General features: G+C 47.2%; 2 protein-coding genes and 1 non-coding gene across 4 annotated transcripts in view; 2 read left to right on the forward strand and 1 right to left on the reverse strand.

Annotated features, from left to right (window-relative positions):
- Mrpl51 (mitochondrial ribosomal protein L51) lies at positions 1 to 2805 on the reverse strand. Its single transcript, XM_038318369.1, has 3 exons — positions 2178 to 2805; positions 1976 to 2086; positions 1 to 1411 (listed from the first exon to the last, which is right to left on the reverse strand). The coding sequence occupies exons 1-3, from the start codon at positions 2254 to 2256 to the stop codon at positions 1215 to 1217; spliced, it is 387 nt and encodes a 128-aa protein (XP_038174297.1). The 5' UTR covers positions 2257 to 2805; the 3' UTR covers positions 1 to 1214.
- Positions 2508 to 27003, forward strand: part of Ncapd2 (non-SMC condensin I complex subunit D2) — a 26276-nt gene continuing 1780 nt past the window's right edge. The window contains exons 1-28 of one of the 2 annotated variants that reach the window (XM_038318367.1): positions 2508 to 3181; positions 4419 to 4573; positions 6580 to 6655; positions 6917 to 6975; positions 7443 to 7624; positions 7860 to 8002; positions 11763 to 11890; positions 11967 to 12090; positions 12272 to 12419; positions 15482 to 15679; positions 16732 to 16866; positions 16954 to 17041; positions 17132 to 17306; positions 19177 to 19292; positions 19545 to 19760; positions 20289 to 20463; positions 20666 to 20750; positions 22445 to 22578; positions 22874 to 23006; positions 23095 to 23341; positions 23555 to 23727; positions 24702 to 24813; positions 24888 to 25011; positions 25093 to 25248; positions 25582 to 25759; positions 25852 to 25946; positions 26542 to 26622; positions 26731 to 26914. In XM_038318367.1, the coding sequence (XP_038174295.1) occupies positions 4447 to 4573; positions 6580 to 6655; positions 6917 to 6975; positions 7443 to 7624; positions 7860 to 8002; positions 11763 to 11890; positions 11967 to 12090; positions 12272 to 12419; positions 15482 to 15679; positions 16732 to 16866; positions 16954 to 17041; positions 17132 to 17306; positions 19177 to 19292; positions 19545 to 19760; positions 20289 to 20463; positions 20666 to 20750; positions 22445 to 22578; positions 22874 to 23006; positions 23095 to 23341; positions 23555 to 23727; positions 24702 to 24813; positions 24888 to 25011; positions 25093 to 25248; positions 25582 to 25759; positions 25852 to 25946; positions 26542 to 26622; positions 26731 to 26914 (3792 nt within the window). In that variant the 5' untranslated portion in view covers positions 2508 to 3181; positions 4419 to 4446. The remainder of the gene's footprint in view (positions 3182 to 4418; positions 4574 to 6579; positions 6656 to 6916; positions 6976 to 7442; positions 7625 to 7859; positions 8003 to 11762; positions 11891 to 11966; positions 12091 to 12271; positions 12420 to 15481; positions 15680 to 16731; positions 16867 to 16953; positions 17042 to 17131; positions 17307 to 19176; positions 19293 to 19544; positions 19761 to 20288; positions 20464 to 20665; positions 20751 to 22444; positions 22579 to 22873; positions 23007 to 23094; positions 23342 to 23554; positions 23728 to 24701; positions 24814 to 24887; positions 25012 to 25092; positions 25249 to 25581; positions 25760 to 25851; positions 25947 to 26541; positions 26623 to 26730; positions 26915 to 27003) is intronic. The other variant, XM_038318366.1, reaches the window with a different exon arrangement.
- Positions 7049 to 7365, forward strand: LOC119808594. Its single transcript, XR_005284516.1, has one exon. It is a non-coding gene; the product is annotated as a small nucleolar RNA U85 (small nucleolar RNA).

Consider the following 27003-nt stretch of genomic DNA (forward strand, 5'->3'; position numbering starts at 1 on the left):
ATACTATTATTAAAAAGGTGAGAAAGCCAGGTGTGGAGGTGCATACATCTATCTCAGCACTCAAAAGACAGGGCAGAGGCAGAAGCAACTCTGAGTCAGAGGCCAGCCTGGTCTATATTGTGAGTTCCAGGTCAGAACTAGTGAAACCCTGTCCGTTCTGCTCCCCCCTACTACACACATTTTTTTTTTTTTTTGTTAGTAAGGAAGAGGTACTCAGTTGGAGGAGTGCTTGCCTAGCACATAGGAAATCCTAATGTGATCTTTAACACTCCATAAAACTGGATGTGGTTCACCAGGCGCCTTTTAATCCCAGCACTTAGAAGGTAGAGGCAGGTGGATCTCTGTGAGTTTGAGGCCAGCCTGGGGTATAGAGTAAGTTCAGGACAGTCAGGGCTACACAGAGAAGACCTGTCTCGAAAAAAAAACTAGAAAAAACAAACAAAACTGGATGTGGTTAAAGGTCATCCTCTGAAATACTTCTCTACTCAGAGAAGTTAACCTCATTTGTTTTGATGAGAACAGTACACGTATAATTTCACTTTCCCACTTCATTTTGGTGTGTCATACTCTTTTTTTAAAAATATTTATTTATTTACTTATTATGTATACAATATTCTGCCTGTATGTCTGCAGGCCAGAAGAGGGCACCAGACCTCTTTACAGATGGTTGTGAGCCACCATGTGGTTGCCGGGAATTGAACTCAGGACCTTTGGAAGAGCAGGCAATGCTCTTAACCACTGAGCCATCTCTCCAGCCCTGTCATACTCTTTAGAAACAGCAGCATCACTACACTTCCAAGGGGCTGGGTAGCTTAGTGGCAGAGCATTTCCCTAGAATGAGACCATTCCTGGGTTTTGTCTCCATGATAACATTAAAAAAAAAAAAAAAAAAAAAAAAAACCCTCACCGAACATGAAGGGCCAATGTCAGAAAGAGCCAACAATAAATTGTCGTACTTCTACGACGGAAAGTATGATTGGGTTGTAAATAAGTAAGGTCTTAGAGAGCCTACGACTCAGCGGTGAGAAACTTCAGTCTGCAGAAGTGAGAAATAGCACTGTAAGAACACACAGTGTGCGTATCCCATCCCAAAGACGGCCCATTTTATCACAGAGAACGCACTGCGCGTAAGAGAGCGCACTGCGCGTCCTTGCAGGGATAGGTCCTGTTCCCCTTCTCCAGAGTGACAAGCGCGTCTTCTCGAGTTCTCCGTTCTAGCGGTACTTCCCATGCCGGTTAAAGTGTTTGTAGAGATAGCGGATCCGTTTGTTGAGGTTGTGCAGGTCCTCGGCAAACATTCTGCTTCCAACCATTTTCTTCTTTCGGATACAGCGCTGCAATTCATTTCCTCTCCAGCCTCGAAGCCATACCGGGCCCTTGATCAGTTCCTTCGGGTGCTTTTCGAAGTTCCCTGAAATGCAAGAGAACGTTAGCTTGCAGAGAAGGGAAGGCAGCCTAGGCCAGCTAAGCCTCCACCCCACGGCTGCAGCTCCCTGAGCAGAGCTTACAGACCAGGCACACGGGTAATGCTACTAAGAAGTCTTCGGGGCTCAAGAGATGGCTCTGCGGTAAGAACACTTGTTCTTACAAAGAGCCCGAGACCCAGCACACACATCTAGAGATTCACAACTGTGTGCAAGGCCAGTTCTAAGGAGCCTGACACCCTGGACCTGTGGGCCTTGCTTGAATAGCACATAGCACATGTACAGTAAAACAGGCAAGCGTGTGCGCCAGAATGCTTGGGAGTCAGATACTGACACTACCATCCAGCTCTGGGCACTCAGAACGACGCACAACTGTGTTAGTCTGTCTGATCACCACACTATTCTTTGTAACTTAAACCGGTCTTGTCTGCCTTAGCCCCCAGCTTGTGCCACCAAGCCCGCCCTGAGCACACTACTATTCTCCAAGCAAATAAAAACAAAACAGTCAATACAGCCTACCAGTCCTTCTGAAATTAGCAATCAAGGCCTACCCAGGATCCCGATGTTGTCGTAGACACCAAACAGAGCCCTCTTCTCGTTCCAGCGATCAACCACTCTCGGGGGCGGCAGCGTAAGCCTCACACGGGTCAACAGCGGTACACCTAGGAATGGAAGGGAGAAAGAAAGAATCGGCACCGCCTACCACCAAGCAGTTCGCGGGGCGTCTGTCTTATCTGTACGTTAGCCACTTACCCAGAGAGAAGGTTCTGCACGCCAAGGGCATCCAGCCCCACAGGCTCCTACTTGCCACCCAAGGGAGACTCCCTGCCATTACTCTAGCGCCCGTCTACCTCGACAGGGCCCCGCACCAGACAGAAAAATGGGGACCAGGTGTAGATTTCAAAGACCAGGTAAAGGACACAGTCTCAGCTGGGGCCTCACACGGGTCTGACCATAAGAGACGCCATCTTGGGCCTTACCCAGCTAGCTTTGGGAGCGGACGCCCCTCGGCTCGCACCGCCCTAGCCACAAGCTCCGCCCTCCAAGTTCCGGCCTAGCCCGCGCGTCCAGCTCAGACACTTCCGTTTTAGCCTCGGAAACGTTTTTAGGGCTGCGGCACGTTTCTTGTCGCAGGGTAGGACATCTCCAACCCGGAACTCCGTGTCCGTGCAAATAAACCCTCTCCTGTTTCTCTGGGCGTCCTCCACTGTGAGGGAGGTGGAGGATGGGAGCCCGGCGCTGCGACAAGGTCCCCTTGCCCCTCGCCACACGGTTTTGCTGAGACAGTATACTCTAGCAGTTTAGATGGCAGGGATTTGAGGTTCGGGGCCTCCCGGAGGGATATCCGGGTCGCCATTCCGGGGACGGGGCACCGTGGAGGAAACGGAGAAAGCGCAGACCCCTAGGGGGCCCCCCCCCGCCCCGCCCGCTTGCCCCGCCTCCCTCCGGTGCTGTGATTGGTCGGCTCTCCCGGCCTCCCGGCGCTGTGATTGGTCGGCCTCTCCAACCGCGTCACGCTCCGCCTCCCGGCAGCCGTTGAGGTTTGAACTCCGATTCGCGGGCTCTGCGAGCGCGACTCCTGACTCCGAAGCGGATTTCCGTCCCAGCCTGCCGAGGATTGGCTGGTTTCTCCGCAAGCTTGAAAACCATCTAGCTGTTTGGCGCGGATGGTCCGCTGGTGTCTTCTTCCTTCCTTTTCAGCGGGGTCGATCCCAGTCGAAGAAGCGGCGGGTGAGCGGTGTCCAGGTGTCCAGGTGAGGTATGGTAGGGGTAGGAAGCGGGAAGTGAAGGGCTGAGAAAATCAGGTCCGGGACAGGACGCAGCCTTTGCTTGTGTGCAGTCGGCAGCGACGTCTGGTAGGGATGCCCTTGAAATCCAAAGTAGCAGTGAGTGATAGATCAGAAACGGAACGTGTGATGTGGGCAGATCGCATAACCTTGCTACTCAATCTATAAACTTAGTTGTTTCGTTATGCACCTCTAGAGGCCAAGATTGGAGACTACAGAATGAGTAGACGCTAATGTTCTCTCATCCTGCATCCAGGAACCCCGATGCTGTAAGGATCGTTTGACTTTAAAATGGAAGTAGTAAGGCTGTTTGTACAACAGATTGTCACTTACTAGTTCATTAATATTTAAATTTTTTGTTTTGTTTTGTTGAGATAGCTCTTGGCAGCCTAGCACTCACTGCTGTCCCGCCTGGCCTCTAACTCTGCAGTCCTCCTGCCTCAGCCTTCCTAGTGTTGGATTTATATACCTGTACCACCACACTTGGCTCTTCCCGAATTTTTTAACCCTTGATTCATTTGAGCCCCAGAGTAATACCATTTTAGAGATGAGACCATGAGGACTCAGTGACCTACCTAGTGGCAGAGTAATAACAAGAATTAGATTCTCGTCTAGAGTTGCTTTTATATTGGGGACTGGAGGTCTTATATAGCCCAGATCATGTAGAAGAGGCTGGCCTTGAACTCCATCCTTCTGCCTCCCGAATGCTGGGATACTAGGAATATAAATACAACCGTGTACTACTTTACTTGGCTCTGATAGTATACCTTACAAGATAATGTTAGTAGCTTGTTGTAAGACTGAAAAACATATTGTTGAAAGTGGGGAACATAATTGAACTAGATAATTTCTGAGGCAGGGGTTATAGCTCAGTAGTAAAGTACCTGCCTACCATACCAAAGATGCTGGGTTTAATTCCCAGTACCACCACCACCACCCCCAAAAAAGAAAGAAAGAAATGCTCTTACCACATAATAAAAACTAGAGCACTCAACCTTCCTAATGCTGTATTAAATGCCCTTTAAATACAGTTCTTCATGTTGTGGTAATCTCTAACCATAAAATTATTTTGTTGCTACTTCATAACTGATTTTGCTACTGTTATAAATCATAATGGTGTTTTGATGGTTTTAGGAGACCCCTGTGAAGGGGTCAAGACCCACAGGTTGAGAACTTCTGGTTTCGACTGAAGTTTTGTTGTTTGTCTTCTAGGCCTGTGAACCGATAGGAGAAGGATGTCTCCCCAAAACTTTGAATTCCATCTACCCTTAGCCCCAGAGGAGTTGCTGAAAAGTAGAGGCGTGAATCAGTATGTTGTTCAGGAGGTATTGCCCATCAAGCAGCTTCCATTGCAACTTAGAGGTAAGACACCATGCTACCAGTGAGCTTCAATAGACAGATATCCTGTGTGTAATTAGTGTTTCTGTTCTATAGCTCCGTGACATTCCATTGGGGCAGAGAATATCTTTCCTACTAGTCCCTAATTTTATTTCACTTCTTTGTTTGTTTGTTTCTTTAGTAGCTCTGCACGGGATTCATGATGCAAAAGGCTGTCCTCCCTGGATTATTCAAGAAACAGTGTTGCTTAACCTAATTACTCTAGGGTTTTTTTTTTTTTTTTTTTTTTTTTTTTTTTTTTTTTTTTTGAGGGGGTGGGAATGTTTTGTTTTTCTGTCTTGTTTTTTCGATTTTGGCTTCTCTGTGTAACGGTCCTTGCTGTCCTGGAACTCACTTTGTAAACTAAGGCATGGACCACCACCGCTTGGCTGTATTTTTACCCTTTACCATGGTAAAATTAAGAATTGTAGGCTAGGGACTGGAGAGATGGCCTAGAGGTTTAAAGCAACTGTTCTTCTAGAAGACCCAACTGTTCTTCTAGAAGACCCAGGTTTGATTCCCAGCATCCACATGGCAGTTCACAACTGACTGTAACTTGTGCATGTAGTGCACAGATCTGTGTGCAGGCAAAACACCAACCTGCATACCATACATGAGTAAAGTAAAAAATACACATGCCGCATTGTGGGCAGTATTTGACTTGCCTTTTCTTAGGGAGTACTCTTAAATCTAGATCGTGTTTCCAAGAAGTGTAATAAAGGGGAAACATAGCTGCAACAACACACAAAACAGCTCCATTGCAATAGAGGAGGATATCGTATATGTGGCTGTTCACTGATTGAATGTACAGTGTAGTTCCTCCTGACGTCTATGAAAAACTAAAACCACTGTATATTACCCGTCAGACCCCACAATGCCACTGTACTTGTTGGAATTGGTTCACACTGTGTTGCTTTGGGGAACTACATGTAGACCGAAGCTGCTGGAGCCAGGCCTGGGCTTGTCTCCGCTGCCACCCTGAGCTTGAACAACTGACCTCCTGGATGTAAGGTTCAGAAATGGGAAAAGGCCTTTCTGTCTTGTCCTTTTCTTTTTTCAATGTTTTTTCTAAGTTTTTTGAGACAAAGTCTCAATTTGAGCAGTCTCAAACTGAATACATATAGCTAAGGATGATTTTGAACTTCTGGTCTTCCTTGCCTCCTCGTCTGCTGGGTTGGTTTCTCCTTTTTCGGGACTGGGAATTGAACCAAGGGCCTTGCACATGCCAGATAAGTGCTTCTCTGAGCTACATAGCCACCTCCTTTTTATTTGTATTTTCACACGGTCTTGCTAGTAGCCCAGGCTAGTGAATTCACTTTGTAGCCTAGTGAGGCTTTTGAGTTTTTAATCCTCCTGCCTCAGCCTCTCTAAGGCTGGTACTATCGGGCAGGACCAACAGTTACTCTATGCAGTGCCGAGAGCTTGGGTTTTTTATAAACTGTCCTTTCATACCACTGAGAATTGTTGATTCCAGCACCAGGCCAAGGAAAGTAGAAGGTAAACCTGGAGCATCTTGTGGTGTGAGGAAGTAAGAAAATAAATGTTCACTCTAGCAGCACATGGACAGAGTTGGGCTGACACGGGAAGAAGTGTGCCCCATGAAACATTGCTTTTTATGACAGAAATGTTGTACATGTGGCTAAAGTCTGTGATGTTTGTGTATGAACATGGAATGAGCCAGGTGTGGTGGTGCACGCCTTTAATTCCAGCACTGCAGGAGGCAGAGGAGTGGTCTACAGAGCAAGGAGGCCCCAGGACAGCCAGGGACACACAGAGAACCCCTGTCTTAAAAAAAAAAATTATGAAAGAGAAAGATTGAAGATTCAGGAAACATGTCTGCTAAATGCCTTCTACATAGAAATAGAATTTACCCAAAAACAAAAAAATCTGTCATATAAGTACCGCGCGCTAACCGATTGCGCCACTGGAGCTCCAAAAAAAAAAAAAAATCTGTCTTCCCTCTAAATTAAACGGCATCCTTTATTTTCTAGCATTTCAGTCAGCTTTCCGAGCTCAGGGACCTCTCGCGATGCTGGAGCACTTTGATACAATCTACAGCATTTTACAGTAAGTGAAATACGCAGCTGGTGCTTTTAAACACATGGTGGCTATTTCTCTGATTTTTGCATGTTAGTTTTGAAATTCCAAATTATAGGTTCACCGATTATTGGTTCTGGGTGCCGACATCCATAGTGAGCATTGATCCAGCTTCCACCACGTTTATTTGACAATTGCAGGATATTTTCACGTGTTCGAGCCTTAGATCTGATCTAGGAGAATGGGCTCTGTGGGCTCCTGTCTCACTCCCACACTTTCTTTCCCTCATAGTCACTTTCGAAGTATAGATCCTGGCCTCAAGGAAGATACCCTGGAATTCCTGATAAAAGGTGTCTGTGGGTCTGGGGTTGGGGTAGGGGCTGGAAGGTGCTTGTTGTGTGTAGCATTTCCTCCGTTCTCTGAGCCATGTGATGATATCAAGGCTGTTGTGATTCAGTTGGTTTGGCTAAGTCCGGGGACCTCTGGCTCATACAGGTCTGTAATCTTGGTGGTCGATACAGAGTGATGTGCGATCGCTGTAAGGGCGGACCAACAGAACTTTTCCTGCTTTTGAACCACCTCCCCAAGTAGGGGTGATTCTCCATTGCCCATGAGGACTTGTCATTGGAATGAAAGTAGGAACAGGCTCTATCTCGATACAGGGGTCAGGGGTCCCAAAGGACTTAGCTGTGTCATGGCCACTGAGAGATGATACACAGATCTTTGGTAATCTGATGGCTACGTGTGCTAAGTGTTTAGAAGCTGGGGTACCTGAAGAAAGTCAACGAAACCAACTCCCAGATTCTGCCCTTCACAGTGGTATCCTGCCACTCCCAGGAACTTCCATCCATCCTGGATGATGCCACTTTGAGTGTGCCAGATAGAGCTGCCCATCTAAACACCCTCAAGATGAACTGCTATGCCCTGGTCCGCCTCCTGGAGTCCTTTGAGAATGTGACCAGCCAGACAAGCCTCATCAACCTGGATGTGGGTGGGAGGGTGAGTGAGAATGCCTGGGCCATTTCGTATAGATGGGAGAGAAGCCCGGGATTCTAGGGTGCTTTATGTTCTTGCTTGGGGTTTAGGAGAGAGTCCTCAAGTACTGGATCCCCTTCCCTGGCAAGTAGTTCTTGTGCATCCCAGCACCTGTAATCCTCTATGGCCTTGCCTAACCTTGCCTTGATCCTGGATAGTGTGGGCAGACTAGATGATCTTTACTCTCTGATCACTTTAGGGTAAGAAGGCCCGGGCCAAGGCAGCCCTTGGCTTTGATTGGGAGGAAGAGAGGCAACCAGTTCTTCAGCTTTTAACACAGCTGCTCCAGCTGGACATTCGTCACCTATGGAACCACTCAGTAATTGAAGAAGAATTTGTCAGGTGGGTGGTTAAGATGGCTGTAGATGATCTTAAACTCTGAGGAATGAGGTTCTGGCTTTTTTGTTTTGTTTTTTGCTTTGTTTAGTTTTCTTATTTTTGTGAGACTCTGTCTCATTGTGCAGCCCACCTGGCCTGAAAGTTTCTGTGTAGACCAAACTGGGTTTGAACTCACAGAGGCTCACTGCCTTTACCTCCCAAGTGCTGGGATTAAAGGTATGTGCCACCACAGTGAATTTCTCATTGCTGATACCTTTATTTGTTGAAATGTATTTACTAAGAATCCCCTAGGTGGATGGTGGCATTATTATAGACACTTCTATTTTAGAATAGAAGGCAATTTTGGGGTGGTGGTTATTTTTGTTGTTTGTGCTTTTGGGGGGGAGTTGTTTTTTTTTTTTTTAGGTTGGTCTTGCTATGTAGCTCAAGTGGTCTTGAACTTACTATTACAGTCTAGCCTGGAACTCAGTCTTGCCTCAAACTTCTCAAATGCTGAAATTACAGCCATGAGCTATCACTCTTGACTGGCAATGTTTAAAGTAAGGAAAATATATAGTATGTATGGTGATATATTAATGCGGAGCAAAATGGAGGAAGGGGCTAGGAAATTTGGTGGGGAAGGGTTGTAATTTTTAAGTCAGCTGTTCAAGCAGGACCTCTTTGAGGTGGAACCATTTTAGCCATGACCCGGGGAAGTTATGAGTAGCTCAGGGAAGAGCGGGTCTAGGGGCCTAAGTGGGGGAGTATATCCCACAGGCACCCGTGCAGGCGGTCTTTCTTTGAACCACCAGCTCCTAATAATGACATGAGACTTCTTATTAATTATGAAAGCTCAGCCTTAGCTTAGGCTTGTTCCCAACTAGCTCTTAAAACTTAAACTATTAATCTACATGCTGCCATGCGACTCGTTACCTCAGTACTGCAAGTTCACTTATACTTTCTGTCTGGTGTGTCCCATACCTCTCAGATTCTTCCCAGAGTTCCTGTCTCTGCCCAGAAACAGCCTGCCTATCCTCTCCTGCCTAGCTATTGATTATTTAGCCCTTTATTAAACCAGTCAGAAGGTGCCGTAGGCAGGTGAAGTGAAACAGCAACACACCTTAACACAGTGTGGTCAGATACCACGCAACACACCTTAACACAGTGTGATCAGATACCACGCAACACACCTTAACACAGTGTGGTCAGATACCACGCAACACACCTTAACACAGTGTGGTCAGATACCACGCAACACACCTTAACACAGTGTGGTCAGATACCACGCAACACACCTTAACACAGTGTGGTCAGATACCACGCAACACACCTTAACACAGTGTGGTCAGATACCACGCAACACACCTTAACACAGTGTGGTCAGATACCACGCAACACACCTTAACACAGTGTGGTCAGATACCACGCAACACACCTTAACACAGTGTGGTCAGATACCACGCAACACACCTTAACACAGTGTGGTCAGATACCACGCAACACAACTTAACACAGTGTGGTCAGATACCACGCAACACACCTAAACACAGTGTGGTCAGATACCACGCAACACACCTTAACACAGTGTGGTCAGATACCACGCAACACACCTTAACACAGTGTGGTCAGATACCACGCAACACACCTTAACACAGTGTGGTCAGATACCACGCAACACACCTTAACACAGTGTGATCAGATACCACGCAACACACCTTAACACAGTGTGGTCAGATACCACGCAACACACCTTAACACAGTGTGGTCAGATACCACGCAACACACCTTAACACAGTGTGGTCAGATACCACGCAACACACCTTAACACAGTGTGGTCAGATACCACGCAACACACCTTAACACAGTGTGGTCAGATACCATGCAACACACCTTAACACTGTGATCAGATACCATGCAACACACCAGTACTAGTGAGGTCTGAGTGGCAGCTGAGAGAGTGAGAGTGGGCTGGCGGGTCAGGCCAATTTGCAAGACCTGATAAGTCTCATGGTAACTTTGATCTATACTCAGAGTGCCCGATGGGACCACTCACAACCGGGCAGTGGGGTTATGTGACTGCTTTCATGGAGTCAACCTGGTTATGGGATAGAAATAGATTGTAGGAACAGCAGAGGAAGTAAGCGACCAGTCACCAGTTCCAGTAGCCTAGGCAAGACCATGGAAAGGCACTGGGGATGGGTAGAAGCAGAATTCTTTTTCTTATGGTGTTACCGGATCTGCCGACAGGTTGGGTATGCAATTCGAGAGAAGGATACAGTCAAGGATGACTGTTCCAGGGATGTGGCCAAGCATTTGGCAAAAAGGAGTTGCTGATAATGGAGGTATAGTGAAATTGGGGTATTTGGCAGGGAAGATCAGAAGTCCTGCTTTGGACATGCACTTTGAGGTGCTTGTTAGACATCTGAGTAGTATTAGATTCAGCTGTGGAAAGGAAGGCGCGTGTGGACTAAAGGGACATCTTTGGGGATATGATGGTGTTTAAACCCTTGAAATTGAATGAGGTCACTAAATCAGGAACTACAAGAGAGCATAGATCCAAGGACTAAATACTAAGGTACACCATGGCCAGTAGAGTGAGCTGAGAAGCAGCCAGAGAATCTGAGATAGGGGTCCAGAAGCCAAATGAAGTGTGTGTGTTTGAAGGAGAAAGTGACCAGGCATTGTGGTACATGTGTATATACCAAAACTTGAGAGGCTGAAGCAGGTTTGCCACGAATTCAAGGCGAGTTACGCTATACTGTGAGCAACCAAGAGTACATAGCAAGACCTTATCTCAAAATAAAAGTAGCCAGGCATGGTGGCACACATCTGTAATCCCAGCACTTAGGAAGCAGAGTCAGGTGTTTGAGTTCAAGGGTATCTTGGTTGACAGAGACTTCCTGGTCATCCTGAGACCTGTCTCCAAATAAATAATGGCTGGGGAGGTGGCTCAGTCAGTAAAGTACTTACCATGCAATCATGAGGACTGATGATCACCAACACTGATGACCAACACTGTCAAACCAACCTGTCAAAAGACAAACATGGCACAGTGTTGGGGATGTGGAAACAAGCAGGTTTACGGGATTTAAGACTGCGAGCCTAGCCTATTCAGTGAGCCCCAGGTGAGAGGCCCTGTCTTAAAAACTAAGGCAAACAGCTCCTGAGAAATGAAACCAAGGTTGTATGTTCTCCACATGAACATAACAGGGAAACACATACACACACACACAGAGTAAAACCAAAGTAAATGATCAGTCACAGCAGATGTAAATGAAAAGTCTGTTCAATAAAGACTGAATTGGCCATTTTTTTTTAAATATTTATTTATTATGTATACAATATTCTGTTTGTGTATATGTCTGCAGGCCAGAAGAGGGCACCAGACCTCATTACAGATGGTTGTGAGCCACCATGTGGTTGCTGGGAATTGAACTCAGGACCTTTGGAAGAGCAGGCAATGCTCTTAACCACTGAGCCATCTCTCCAGCCCCCTGAATTGGCCATTTTTAACAATGAGAAGTCTTCAGTAACCTTGCCCTACCATCTTGATCATATATTCAGGTTTCTTGTTGGCATGGTAACTAGCTGAAATTTGATGATCAGAAGGTAAGAATTCCTTCCAGGATTGCTTTCTCCAAAGCGCCTTGATGTGGAAGGTGCTTAGACCGAAAGAGCAGAGCTCTAGAAACCTCGATTCAGACATAGTAGGGACAGAATGAATAAGGGGAGCTACTGGTGACTCCAGAACTGATTTCTTTCTGTCCATCTCTGTTCTTTTTAGTTTGGTTACTGGCTGTTGCTACCGCCTTTTGGAAAATCCCACCATTGGTCACCAGAAGAACCGCCCCACTAGGGAAGCCATAGCACACCTGCTTGGGGTGGCCTTGGTCCGTTATAATCATATGTTCAGTAAGTTGCCTTTCGCCTGGTGCCTGCTCCCTGCATTACCCTTTCTCCCTGAATGCTACATGTTGGTGCTTCCCAGGTGCAACTGTGAAGATCATCCAGATGCTGCAGCACTTTGAGCACCTGCCATCAGTGCTGGTGGCGGCTGTGAGTCTATGGGCAACAGACTATGGAATGAAGAGCATCGTGGGCGAGATTGTAAGGTGACTCCTGACCCTCCAAGCTTCTATTTTCTTGGGGGTGTGGGTGGGATAAAGGAAAGTTAGAGGCCTTTTCTCCATGTGATATTGGGTTCCTTCACGTTAGCTGCCTGTCTTGGCTTCCCTTATTGGGAACTCAATAATTGAACTTTCTTGCCCTATCTGTGTTTTCTTCCCTCTATAGAGAGATTGGGCAGAAGTGTCCACAGGAGCTGAGTCGAGACACAGCAGGGACAAAGAGCTTTGCAGCCTTCCTCACGGAGCTAGCAGAGCGAGTCCCTGCTGTCCTTATGTCCAGCATGTGCATTTTGCTAGATCATCTGGATGAAGAGGTAGGTAGTCCAGATTTGTCTAGGGGCTTTAAGCCCATTTCTGAAGTCTGTCTCTCTCTCTCCCTTCACTTTAACGTGGTTCTGGGTAACAACGCAAGGACTTATACATGCTAATAAGCACATGCTCTAAAAGTTGAAAAAATTGTTTCCTTAAAAAAAAATGTATGGGTTGAAGAGATGGCTTAGCCGTTAAAGGCTTGGCCTACAGCCAAAAATACAAGAGTTCAGTTTCCAAGCACCCACGGCTCTCTCCAGCCAAAAAAAAAAGCTTGATTTTTATGTGTTTTGCCTGCATGTAAGTTAAGTTTGTACAGAGAAAAAAGGGCAGAGACTGACATCCAAGGTTATACTGTGAGTTCTGCAAATGTTCCACAGTGCATGCATGCTCCCATATAAACACACACACTATGAAACATATATGCACAACAAAATAAGAAAGAAAAGGCTTGTCACGTAGCCTAGACTGGCTCCCAGGTTCTAGAATTATAGGTGTCACTGTGCCTAGCCAAGGTTCAGATCAAGGTTATTTCTTTGTTTTTGTTTTTCTAGACAGGGTTTCTCTTTGTAGCTTTGGAACTTGCTGTAGACCAGGCTGTCCTCAACCTCACAGAGATCTGCTTGTTTTTGTCTCCTGAGTGGTGGGATTAAAGGTGTGCACCACCACCGCCTGACCTCAAGGTTGTTTCTTTTTTTTTTTTTTTTTTCATGGTTTATTTTTTTTTTATATTTAAAAATTTCCATCTCCTTCCCTCCTCCTACCCCCTCCCTCCCCTCCTCCTCCCCCTTCCCTCCCCTCCTTCTCCCCCTTCCCTCCCCTTTTTTTTTTTTTTTTTTTTTTTGGTTTTTCGAGACAGGAGACAGGGTTTCTCTGTGGCTTTTGGAGCCTATCCTGGAAGTAGCTCTTGTAGACCAGGCTGGTCTCGAACTCACAGAGATCCACCTGCCTCTGCCTCCCGAGTGCTGGGATTAAAGGTGTGCGCCACCATCGCCCGGCCTCAAGGTTGTTTCTTGAGAAAGAAAGTAGCTTTTAATTAAAATGAAAGTGTACCCTGGAGTCTGAGACCCAGAGGGCCTAGACTACAAAGTAAGACTGTCCCCAAAATAGAGTTTCACACAAAGAAGACAGGTTGTCTAGATTTAACATTGTGACAGTTTGTACAGAGAAACCCCCCTACACACACACACACAAGACAGGGTTTCTCAGTAGCTATGGAGCCAGTCTTGGAACTCTGTAGAACAGATTCGCTTGCCTCTGCCTCCCAAGTGCTGGGAGTAAAGGCATGTGCCACCCATGCCCAGTGAGAAAAACTTTTATGAATCTTGTTTTTATATCACTTGGTTTTATGCAGTTCTGGTAGAGGTGACCATTCTGAACCGGTCTAGTGAGGAGAACTCAGCTTTGGTTTGCAGTCCCATCCAGTCCTTGGGCTTGAGCCTCTTGTTCCCATCTGGCTAGCATTGCTTTCTACAAACAATGAGCTTTCTCAACCAACCTGTTCTACTCCCCTAAATTCTCTTTCCTGGATGCTTGCCTGGCCTCTTCCCAGACTAGTGTTGGGGCTTCCTAGGGAAATGTCAAAGACAGTCTATTCATTGATCTAATTTTCTTTAACTTCTTTTATGAGACTCGTCTCTGGCTCTTGGCCTAGGCAGAGGGAATCCCCTGCACTCTTTTCTACCAGGTTGTAAAACAGACTTCTTGGCTCCAAGGCTAATTAACCCTTTTTTGTTTTTTTGTTTTTTTGTTTTTTTTTTTTTTTTTTTTTTTTTTTTGGTTTTTCGAGACAGGGTTTCCCTGTAGTTTCTAGAGCCTGTCCTGGAACTAGCTCTTGTAGACCAGGCTGGCCTCGAACTCAGAGATCCTCCTGCCTCTGCCTCCCGAGCCATATTTTTAAATCTGTGCTTTGCCACATGGCTTGTTACCTCTCCTTTATAATGCCCCACCCATCCTGATTCCTCCACATCTCACTGGCGACTTTTTAACATGCTTAGCTTCCTTCTCCCAGTTTCTCTCTCTGCCCAGAAGTCCTGCCTTTCCTCTCCTGCCTAGCTATTGGCCCTTCAGCTCTTTATTAAACCAGTCAGAAAGTCGGTGTGATCAAATATCCTGCAATATTTTATAGCCTTATAGATAAAGGATAATAAGAAATGTTTCTTGCCAGGTGGTGGGAGTACATGCCTTTAATCCCAGCACTCGGGAGGCAGAGATAGGTGGATCTCTATGAGTTTTGAGGCCAGCCTGGTCTACAAGAGCTAGTTCCAGGACAGCTCCAATGCTACAGAGAAACCCAGTCTCAAGAAAGAGGGAGGGGAGGAGAAGGGGAGGGAGGGAGGGCGAGAGAGAGAGAGAGAGAGGGAGGGAGGGAGAGGGAGAGGGAGAGGGAGAGCGAGTCTCAAATGTGCCTTGATAGACAGATCTGATTTTCTTTTTAATAATATTATTTGCCAGGCATGGCACATATCTTTAATCCCAGCATCCAGGAGGCAGAGACAGGTGGACCTCTGTGAATTTGAGGCCGGTCTGCTCTTCATACTTCTAGGCCAGACAGTGCTTCATAGTGAGACCCTGTCTCGGAAGAAAAACAATTATATATTCATTTACTTTGTGTATGTGTGTGTATAGTATGTACATATGTGGAAGTTGGTTCTCTCCTTTCATTGGTCCTGGAGATTGAACTCAGATCTTCAGGTTTGGTGGTATCTAAGATTACCCTTAGGCTATGTGTGTGATAAATTTAAAACATAGATGTCTTTCACATTTAGATTTAGTTTCCATCTCTAAGGTACTATGTATACATAGATAGACAAAATCCAAAATACTGTGTCCCAAGCATTTCAGACTAGGGATCACAACCCTTTGATTTTGACTCTTATTTACTTTCTGACATTCTCTGAGCCTACAAATCCTCTTGGGATTTTGTATCTTCCTGTTACCCTGGGGAATTAACACCTAGGCAGTTGGCCAGGAAAGTCACAGCTTAGAACAAGCAATCTTCACCTTGACTAAGGGCAGAAGAGTGAGGGAAAGAAATGAGAGCTGTTCCAATTGATGTCTCTCTCAGAGCTACGTGATGCGCAATGCTGTGCTGGCAGCCATGGCCGAGATGGTCCTACAGGTTCTAAAAGGTGACCAACTAGAGGAAACGGCCCGAGAGACCAGAGATCAGTTCCTGGACATCTTGCAAGCTCATGTCCACGACGTCAACTCCTTTGTGCGAAGCCGTGTTTTGCAGCTCTTTACCCGAATTGTCCAACAGAAGGTAAACAACCTTCTCTATGCTAAAACTGAATATTTCTCTGTATACTTGGCAAAGAGAGAATCTAGCTGAGCACTGTGGCATTGCCTGTGATACCAGACTTTGGGAAGTAGAGGTAGGAAGGTCAGTAGTTTGAGGTCATCCTCAGCCGCATGGAAAGTTTGAAAACAGCTGAGCTATATGAGACCTTGTCTCAATTTAAAAAAGCAAGGAAAGACGTTTTTCTTTATTTTTATTATATGTGCGTGAGTGTGTTGCTAGCTTGTGTCCATATACTACATATGTACAGTACCTGTAGAGGCTGGAAGGCCTCTTATTCCATGGGTTTGTGAGCTGCCATGTGGTGCTGCCATGTGGGTGCTGGGAATTGAACCCAGGTCCTCTAGTTGAACAGCCAGTGTTCTAAACCTCAGAGTCATCTCTCTTACCCCTGAAAAAGGTGGCTTTTGTTTGTTTTTTTATCTTGTTTTAAAATAGACACAGAATCTGGTAACTGCCCCCAAAGAAGAGTCTAGACTTGAGATTTTTACTACCAGTAATAAAGTCTGCCATGGGGGCTAAAGAGATGGCTCAGTGGTTAAGAGTACTAGGTGCTCTTCCAAAGGTCCTGAGTTTAATTCCCAGCAACCAATAGGATCTGATGCCCTCTTCTGACATTCAGGTATATAGGTGAGCACTCATACATACAATATAAATAAATAAATAAAATTAAATGAAAGTCTTCCCTTTCTAAGGACCGAGGTGCCTGCTCCAGTTAAGGACTGCAGTGTGGTGCTGCTCACATAGTTTATAATCTCACTGAAAAACTGCCTTAGAGTGAGGCTTAGGTTAAACTCATGAGTGTGTCCAACCATTGGACATTGCAACTTGACACTATCATCTACCAAGTTCATACCCATTACAATAAGAGAAATCACAACAAAATATCACAATATTTTAAGTAGGGTTAGGATCTTGTGTTGAGCCACATATATAGCTGCCCTCCACTGGAAGTGGCCCATAGGCTGTAGTTGGGTGGTGCTGAATTTATGCTGATTTTCTTTCTGCTCATCTAGGTGCTCCCCCTGACCCGTTTCCAGGCAGTGGTGGCCTTAGCCGTGGGACGTCTGGCAGACAAGTCGGTGCTAGTATGTAAGAATGCCATCCAGCTGCTGGCCAGTTTTCTAGCCAATAATCCCTTTTCCTGCAGGGTGAGTCAGCATGGTGCATGCAGAGAGGGGTGAGACTGAGGCAGAGACGGCCTTGTATCACTCAGTGACCGCACACTCTTCCCACAGCTCAGTGATGCTGACCTTGCTGGACCACTGCAGAAGGAGACCCAGAAGTTACAAGACATGAGAGCCCAGAGGCGACCCGCGGCTGCTTGTGAGTATTCAGCTGCCCCGGGAGTTTGACTTGCTTTTCCCCAAGGTCGGTCACAAAGCCTGAGAGAGCCTAAACAAGACTCCGTTTCAGCTGCAGCACTAGACCCGGAGGAGGAATGGGAAGCCATGTTGCCAGAATTGAAGTCCACCCTGCAGCAGCTTCTAAAGCTTCCCCAGGAAGAGGAAGATCAACAAATCGCTGGAACAGAGACTGTGGAAGAGGTGACAGGACGCATCCGTCAGCTGCTTGCCAAGGCTAGTTACAAGTATGTACAAGATTAGGGTGTTCTCTGCAGGTCTGTGTAGGTGAATCTTTCTTTGGGCTGTCAGCTTACAAAAAGAAAAAGGCAGAGACTTATTAATGATGAAAGTTCAGCCGATAGCTTAGGCTAGTTTCTAATTAGCTCTTCTTTCTACCTCATGGCTTTATTCCCCATTATCTCCGTATTCCCCATCCTGCTTGCTCTGCATCCGACTGGCAACTCTGCCTTCTTCCCAGCATCCTCTCTGCCCTGAAAATCCTTCCTAGCAATTGTTCAGCTTTTTATTAAACCAGAGTGACACATCTTCACAGTGTACAAAAAGATTATTATTTCACAACTGGTCTGAGGATTTAGAGTTAACCTTTGAGAGACTTATGGTGAGTCCTTAAAAATGATTAGTACTAAACAGGCGATGGTGGTGCAGGCCTTTAATCCCAGCACTCAGGAGGCAGAAAGGTGGATCTCTAGACAGAGCTACACAGAGAAACATTGTTTCAGAAAACAAACAAACAAGAAAGAAAGAAAATGATTTGTTCTTAAGTATTGCTGCTCCCAAAGGTGATAGGCATTTTTACTGTAGTAATATCAGACCAAAAGTATAATCCACAACTGCTTTTCTACTTTCTAAAATGTTTTTAAAACTACTCCCGAGCCCAGTCTATGGCACAGGCCTGTAAGCCAAAGTACGTGGGAAGCTGAGTCAGGAACAATTACTGAGGCCAACTTAATGAGATTCTATCTCAGAGTTTAAAGAAAACCGGGAATGTGTCAGGGGTAGAACACTAGTGTGCACAAGGCTCTAGGTTCAGTTCTCAGGGCCCAATAAGCAAAACAAAACAGAAAGTTACTCTCAGGCCTAGAGGTCTAGCCCAGTGGTAAAAAACATTTACTTGGTCTATGCCTTTGGTCCCTAGCACTTCACAGACAACTAAGTGAACCTGGTATGGTGGTGCATGCTTATAACCCTGGCACTCAGAAGGCAGAAGCAGGAGGTTGCTGCAGATTCAAAGCTAGCAAGGTCTAAACAGCAAGTCTTCCTCACAGCCAGAGCTGTGTAATGAAACTTCATCTCCAAAAGGTGAAAAGGGATGGAGATGTAGCTCAGCTGCACCTGAGGTGTGTGCTCGATCCCTAGCCCTATATAAACCAAGTGTGGTGCCACCTGTTGCTTTTTTGTTCTTCCTGGGAGACTTGGCACCCAGGAGCTTGCATATGCTCAGCATATGCTCTGCTGCTAAATTGTGCCTCCCAGCCATGCCGTGGCTACACAGATGTTACTATGGGACAGCAGCACTTGTTTGTAATCCCAGGATTTAGGGAGTCTAAGGCAGGAGGATTGGGATACATAGTGAGTTCATGGTCATTCTGAGTACATTGTAAAACTCTGTTTCAAGAAAAGAACCTCATTGTGTGGTTATGTCATAAAAGTAACAAATTATTGAAACTCTGTTGGCTGCAAACAGTAGGTTTTTATATATGTATACATAAATATATATTTAGTTATTTATTTATGGGAATGTACATGGGGTATAGCACATGTAAAGATAAAGGACAACTTTGGGGAATCAATTCTAAGTCGTTAAGCTCTGTGGTAGGTACCCTTGCTTGCCACGCTCTCTGGCTAGCCCTGGGTTTATGATTTTAAAAACCTTTTTAAATAGATCCAACTTCTTTGAAGACTACAGTAAAGGCCTGGAGTTTGGGGCCTGATATCCTAGTAGGTACTGCTCAGCTCTTGAAGCATGAGACACAGCCCTTTTCTTTAGGGTGCCGCGTGTAAGGGCTGGATGGAATCATGAGATAGGATCCCTTACAAGGGCTTCAGTGACATTCTTCTGGGTGCTGAATTGGTGACAGACTGGTATTCTTTCAGGCAAGCTATTATTCTCACTAGAGAAGCCACCAGTCACTTCCAGGAGTCCCAACCCTTCAGTCACACAGACCTGGAGGAGGACAGCTTCCTGCATCTCCTGGGAATTATCTTCAAAGGTAATCCTTTCAGTCAGCAAGCACAGCCTTGGGTTGAAGGAGGCTCGGGGAGGGGTTGACACTGCTGATCTGGAAGGGGAGCAGCTCAGTCATAGGGGTCTACAGGGATCTACTAAGAAACTAATCAAAGTGTGTTAGAATAGGTTCTAATTTTATACCTTCAAATTGTTGAAAGAAATATCCAGGGATGTTGGTAGCCACTAGCCTGCTGAGTAAAACTTCCTGAACCTCTCTAATTCCTGGGCTCTGCAGCTCCCACACAGGAGTCTCATGGGGATAATGTCCCTGTGCTGACTAACAGTAAAGACACTCCCAGTGCGTCCGAGCCTGAAGGACCCCAGAGGGACGATGAGCTGGTGAAGCAGGAGATGTTGGTGCAGTATCTGCAGGATGCCTACAGCTTCTCGCAGAAGGTTACAGAGGCCATCGGCGTCATCAGCAAGATGATGTATGAAAACACAAGCACAGGTAAGCCAGGGCTCTTCCGAAAGAACTGGTCGTGGGCTGAGAAACAGTTCTGCCGGCTCATAGTTATTGATACCTTTCTTATTGCTATATTTTTAAGATTTTATTGTTCATGTGTATAAGTATTTTGCCCGCATGTGTGTATCACATGCATGTTTGGTGCCTGCAGGAAGCATAGAGGGGAGTTGGTCAGATCCTCTGGAACTGAACTTAGGATTTGTTGAGCCACCACATGGACACTGGGAATTTGAACCAGGTCCTCTGAACAAATAGCGAGTGCTTTTAATCACTGAGCCATCAATCATCCCCTGGTGCCTGCACCATTAAAAGTCAGGGGTGTTTACCACTGATAGCATTTTGCAGTGTACCTAGTTTAGCCAGTGTCATGAGAAGGCATTGTAGCAGTCATTCTCTGGGACAATGACAGTGACCTCACGACCTTGTTACTGTGTTAGCAGGGGTCCCATCTGTGGATGCTGTGATACTCATCAAGTTGTCAAGTAGATGGGTGACATTTGTATTTGTTCTCAGTGGTGCAGGAGGTGATCGAATTCTTTGTGATGGTATTCCAGTTTGGGGTACCTCAGGCCCTGTTTGGGGTTCGCCGCATGCTGCCTCTCATCTGGTCTAAGGAGCCTGGTGTCCGGGATGCTGTACTTAATGCCTACCGCCAACTCTACCTCAATCCAAAGGGGGACTCAGCCAGGTATATGGGCTCCTCGTCTTTGTTAACTTTTCTGAGGTCAGCTTCTCAGAGGATTAATCCTAGTATCATGAAAGATATTTGTCTGGGGGAGTCAGAACTCATGGATGGGTCCATAGGATTTCTGCTGAGGCCTACTCCAAGCAGTTATTTAACCTAACAGCTTCCCGGTCATAGTGACCACTGATCTCTGCTGTTCCCACAGAGCCACGGCCCAGGCCTTGATACAGAACCTCTCTCTGTTGTTAGTGGATGCCTCCGTCGGGACCATCCAGTGTCTTGAGGAAATTGTAAGTCTCCTGCTCTGTCCCCTTCTCATTCAGAAGGTATAATTAGTGGTTGTTTGCTGTGTGCGGAGATCTATTCAGCCCCACAGAGAGATTTAAGATTAGTTGCTTCCCGTTCTCGACTTTATTTTCATTTGCTTGTTTGTTTGCTACTGTGTTTAGGGCAGTTGTCTCACTGTGTAGTCCAGGCTGGCCTCCAACTCACGGTCCTGCCACCGCTTCCTCAGTGTTGAGATTCCTGTGTGCAGCAGTGCTCAACTCGCATGCCCAAATTTAAAGGCGCCAGCAGTTTGCTTAGAGTAAAAAACCAAAACATGGTTAGAAAAATGTAGCAAGTAAATATTCACCTACCTTAATCTCAGTACTCATGAGACAGAGACAGGCGGATCTCTGTGAGTTCAAGGCCAGCCTAATCTACAAGAACTAGTTCCAGGAGAGCTGGGGCTGTTACACAGAGAAACCCTGTCTTAAAACAAAACAAAACAAAACAAAATTCACCTGTAGAGTCAGTGGCATAGCTAACAACTGTAATAGCAGTAATAACACATACTGTTTACTATGTGCTGGGCGCTGTTGTTAACACCCCGGGTGACTCTGGAGTAGTTCTTTTTGTGTAGAATGGGGTCTGTGAGGGAGGCTCCAGGAGAGGCTTGGCAACTTGCCTGGCTGCAGCAGTTACACTGTATATACGCCAGAAAACATATCCAGCCTCTGTGCTGTAACAGATCACAGAGCTGCTTATGGTAGAGGTCAGGGACGTGTCCCATCGGCGGTTGGTGCTAGTCAGCAGGGTTCATGGAAGTTCAGTGAGATTGAGAGATAGAGAGAGAAGAGGAGAGAGTTTCTGGCAGAAATCACAGAAAGTCCACTCTCGCAGCCCGAGAATGAAGAGGTCTGTGTTCTGTCTCGGAGTCATTACCTGCACAAGATAGTCAAGTTGGGAGCATAGGCTGGTGCCTTCAAGGCAACGGGACCCTGCTTTTTAATGAGCTGAATCTGCACTGTAGGGAGCGGTGCCCCTGCCAGGCCGCGCCTCCTGGTTGCTACTTTTGTTCCTTTCTGTGGAAAAAGAACCTGGGGGAGGCAGCTGCCTTGATATTTCCCAGGCTGCCTGATGTTCAAAACTTCTACAGTAAGCAGAGAAGACCTGGAAACAGATGCTGAGGAGACGCCCTGCCTGTCACACAACCACCTGGAGAGCTGTGGGCAGGGTAGAAGTGCTGCCTGCGGCTCCCATAGGTGGGCAGGGATGAGAGGACAGGAGTGGCGAGAATGGATGCACATGTAAAGAAGAGGGTGTTGGCATTGTTGGGAAAAGAAAAGGAAAAAGGACAGTGACCCTGTCAGAGACAGGTTGACCTTGTTCTCACAGTAAGAAAAATTACAAGAAATATCCAGAGTGTAGTCAGAACGGTGGTCCACACAGAACTCAGAAGATCCATTTGAGTCCGTTACTTTAGGAAGTGTAGCCTTGAAGAAAGACATGAAATAGGAAAACAGAGACTGGAGCGAGAAGTGCCTCTCCAAACTCCTTTCTCTTCTGTTTGCCAGCGTTAGTTCCATCTAGGGCTCAGTGTTGTCTTCAGATAAGTCGACCCTCGAAAAACCAAAAAAAGAAAAAGAAAAGAAAAAAACAGATAAGTCGACCAACCAGGGGCTGTTATTCTGAAGCTGAGTTCTTTGTCTTTCCTCCTCAGCTGTGTGAGTTTGTGCAGAAGGGTGAGATAAAGCCAGCAGTGACCCAGCTGCTATGGGAGCGAGCCACAGAGAAGGTCCCCTGCTCTCCGCTGGAGCGCTGTTCCTCTGTCATGCTTCTTGGCATGATGGCACGGTGAGGCTCAGGCTGTGGGGAAGGAAAGGAGGGTCTGAGAGGCCTTCCCATCTAGTCACAGCCAGCACATTGAGCTTTCCTGGTCGGCTGCCTGCATGGAGAGAGCACCTGCCTGCTCGTGTAGTAGAAACAGTCACTGACACAAGTGGTCCAGGGACTGGCCCTGAGGCAGGGCCTTTCTGTAGTGCTCCAGGGCTCTAGGAACCCCAGGGCAGGTACTGGGGCCATCCCGCACTGCCCTGTCTCCCTGGAATCCTGCCGAGGACTGCCTTTAACTCCGTTTTCCTTTCTCTAGAGGAAAACCAGAAATTGTAGGAAGCAATTTAGACACGCTGGTGAAGGTAGGGCTGGAGGAGAAGTTCCCACAGGACTACAGGCTGGCCCAGCAGGTGTGCCTTGCCATTGCCAACATCTCGGACAGGAGGAAGGTGGGTGCTGGGATGGCCATGGCTCAGCTGAGGGGAGTGGAGAGCCTCCTGTCTGTCTTCCCCACCCTGGATTTTGTTTTCTTCTCAGCCTTCCCTGGGTGAGCGTCAGCCTCCCTTCCGGCTGCCTCGGGAACACAGGTTGTTTGAGCGACTTGGAGAGATGGTCACAAAGGGGTTCGCACATCCAGACCCCCTCTGGATCCCATTCAAAGAGGCAGCAGTGACCCTGACCTACCAACTGGCAGAGAGCCCGGAAGTGATCTGTGCCCAGATGTTACAAGGCTGTGCAAAGCAAGCCTTGGAGAAGCTTGAGAAGAACACCACTGAGGACCCCAGTACGTGGGCAGAGGTTTGAGTGCTTGGGGACGGAGTGGGCAGCCGGCTTCTGTTGTTTCCCTAAAGGGTAAAGAGCCTCAGCCCACGCTCTTGATTACTGCCACGTGTCCCCCTCCCCACCTCCTGTTCCTACTTTGAGTAGCACATGAGGAAGGAGTGGAGTTTGATGGAACTTGACTGTGCCTTTGCTCTTTCCCTTCCCTCTACATCAGAGGACAGAGTCCCCATGCTCCCCACATTCCTGCTGATGAACCTGCTGTCACTGGCTGGGGATGTGGCCCTACAGCAGCTAGTACATTTGGAACACGCAGTGAGTGGAGAGCTGGGTCGGCGGCGAGTTCTTCAGGAAGAACGGGAACACAGGACCAAGGACCCCAAGGAGAAGGTGAATGAGTGGCTCATGCCCCCAAGTGTTTCCCAGATTTTCATAACCTTAGCTCAGGACATTTCTTCGTAGGGAAATCTCTGCTTTATTAGTAAGTGAAGACCCTGCCTCTTTGTTGCTACTTCCCTGGGGAAGATTAACATCGACAAAGATGGCACGGTCTCCCCATGCTCATCAAGTTAGGTACATACAGACTGACTTGTGGACCTTGGTCTAAGAGACAGGCTCCATCTGAAGTGCTGTTTGTTTGAACACACATAACACCCCCTCTTTTTATCAGCCTGTGCTACTTGCCTGTCACCTGGTGAGGTCCTTTGTCCTCTCTGCTAAAGGCTTATTTGCTTGTAGACAAAGAAGAGAGTCTTGCAGGTGGAGGAAAGTGACCCTGAGCCAAATTTACCATTTAGAGTCAACTGTTTTCAGAGGAAGAGGTGTAGGGACCTGGTTATTCTCTCCACTCAGGAATTCTCTTTATGGACATACTTGGCACTTCTGTGGATGGTTTTATAAACTTCATCTTTAGATCTCTTCATGCAAATGAAGTGTTATGCTAGAATCAGAAATGCTGCCTTGTGAGTAGAGAAATGGATCAAAGGTTAAGAGCACTTACTGCACTTGAAGAGAACGTGAGCAGATCCCAGATTGTACAAGGTAACGCTCAATCATCTGTAACTCTAGCTCCAGGGGAATCTGATGCCCTCTCCTGGTCTCCATGTGCAATGTGCACATGTGCTGTGCTTATATACATGCAGGGTAAAACACTCAAAACCAAAAAAAAAGTTGTTTTTTTTTTTTTTTCCTCAAAGCAGGGTGCAGTGACATATGCCTTTATCCCAGCTTAGGATACTGAGACAGGCAGATCCCTGTGAATTTGTGGCCAGCCTGGTCTACATAGAAAGTTTCAGGACAGCCTGGGCTACATAAGCGCCTTTCTCAAGAAAGAAAAGTGACCACCCTGGCTTCTTTCCCTCCAGAGTACAGGCTCTGAAACAACCATGGAGGAGGAGATGGGGCTGGTCGGGGCCACCGCTGATGACACAGAGGCAGAGCTAATCCGCGGCATCTGTGAGAGGGAGCTGCTGGACGGTGAGAAGCACTGCCGCGTGCCTTTCTCCCCACTTGTTACATCTGCCCCCAACCCGGAGCTCTTCTTCCAACAGGCAGTCAGGTGCTAGCTGCCTTTGTTCCGCTGCTGCTTAAAGTCTGCAACAACCCTGGCCTGTACAGCAACCCAGACCTCTGCGCGGCTGCTTCGCTGGCCCTTGGCAAGTTCTGCATGATCAGGTAGCCCCGTTGGTCTCAGCTCTAGGAAGATGAGATGACACGGCTCTCCTGCTTCCCTGATGATTTTCTCTTTGCCCTCAGTGCCCCCTTCTGCGACTCCCAGCTTCGTCTTCTATTCACCATGCTTGAAAAGTCTTCACTCCCCACTGTCCGCTCTAATCTCATGGTTGCCACCGGGGATCTGGCTATCCGCTTCCCCAACCTGGTGGATCCCTGGACTCCTCATCTGTACGCCCGGTAAGAGATCCCTCAGATCCCTCGAGAGCTTCGCTCTGCAGTCCATTACTGCAGCGAGCCACAGCTCTTCCCCGACCGTGGCAGAGTTCAGTATGTGCTAGCTATTCGCCTTGTATGAACGAGCTCTAAGTGGACACTGGGAGCTGAAGTAGCCTTCTAAAGTCCTGCCTACAAGCCTTCCATTGTCCCTGACTCCAGTTTTCAATTCAAAATAGCCTTCGAGCTGCTTCCAGAATGGCATACTGTAGAACAATAGATCCTTACATCGGGCCTTCATGTTGGCCTTAAGGTATAAACGAGTTCTTGATCTCTGACTAGAGCTTTTATTCCTAGCCTCCGAGACCCAGCTCAGCAAGTGCGGAGGACGGCGGGGCTGGTGATGACGCACCTGATCCTGAAGGACATGGTAAAAGTGAAGGGGCAGGTGAGCGAGATGGCTGTGCTGCTCATCGACCCTGTGCCTCACATCGCTGCTCTGGCCAAGAATTTCTTCAATGAGCTCTCCCACAAGGTGACAGACGCAGCTTGGAGCTTTCTGCAGAGGAAGTAGATGGTCGCACTTCCCGCCCCCATCTCATGGTCTTTGGTCTCTTTCTCCTACAGGGCAACGCAATCTATAATCTCCTCCCTGATATCATCAGTCGCCTGTCGGACCCAGAGGGTGGGGTGGAGGAGGAGCCCTTCCACACCATCATGAAGTATGGCTTTCTACATAAACTTAAAGGGATGTAATGTGGTATGGGGTGTGTGTTGCCATCAGGTGTGTGTGTGCAGCACACAGACTTGGTTAGGAACCAGACATGCTTTTTATCCCAGCTCTGGTTGGTTGGTTGGTTGGTTGGTTGGTTGGTTGGTTGGTTGTTGACTATGATACGCTAAGAGTGAACAAGAATGAACTCAGGGCCTTGCGTATGCTAGACAAGCACTCTTGCCACTGTTTTCAGTCCCAAGTGTCCATTTTAGCTGTACGCTCTCCCAAACAGCTTGACCCATTTGCCTGTTTCCCTCTATGAGAGTGCTAGTACTTGCTTCACAGTTCTCAAGGCTCTCAAATGGGTTTGACTCCCAGGTTGTAGACATATAGCAGGAGTCACCAGATAGCAGCTGTTCTTATCTGCATTCTCAGTAAATGGAAGGGGACAAGAGGATTGGTGGGAGGCCATGGCCACGAGCATTCTTCTAAAGCAAGGACAGAAAAGGTGGTGCTGGGGTGGGGGTGGGGTGGATTCTGTGTAGCAGTTGAGAACTTTGCTGGCTAGTCACACACACCCTCCCACCCCCACCCCCTCACAGGCAGCTCCTTTCCTATATCACCAAGGACAAACAGACCGAGAGCCTGGTGGAGAAGCTGTGTCAGCGGTTCCGCACAGCCCGGTATGCTGCCGTTTTGGGGGTGGTCTCTGCCTAGAGGACTCTTCAGAGGGACCAAGGGAGACTGACACGGGAGACATGCGAGCCTCATGGTGTCTATTCCTTGTGCAGAACTGAGCGGCAATACCGGGATCTGGCCTACTGTGTGTCCCAGCTGCCCCTCACAGAGCGAGGCCTCCACAAGATGCTGGACAACTTTGACTGCTTTGGAGATAAGCTGTCAGATGACTCTGTCTTCGCTGCTTTCTTGTCAGTTGTGGGTAAACTGCGTCGGTGGGCCAAGCCTGAGGGCAAGGTGAGTGGCATAGGGTCAGTGGCCCTACTGGGTTCCAGTGCAGTAAACACAGTCTGCTTTCCTGTGTGCTGTGGGACTCTTACCTTCCT

The sequence above is a fragment of the Arvicola amphibius genome, chromosome 2, assembly GCF_903992535.2.
Source record: "Arvicola amphibius chromosome 2, mArvAmp1.2, whole genome shotgun sequence".
NCBI lineage: Eukaryota > Metazoa > Chordata > Mammalia > Rodentia > Cricetidae > Arvicola > Arvicola amphibius.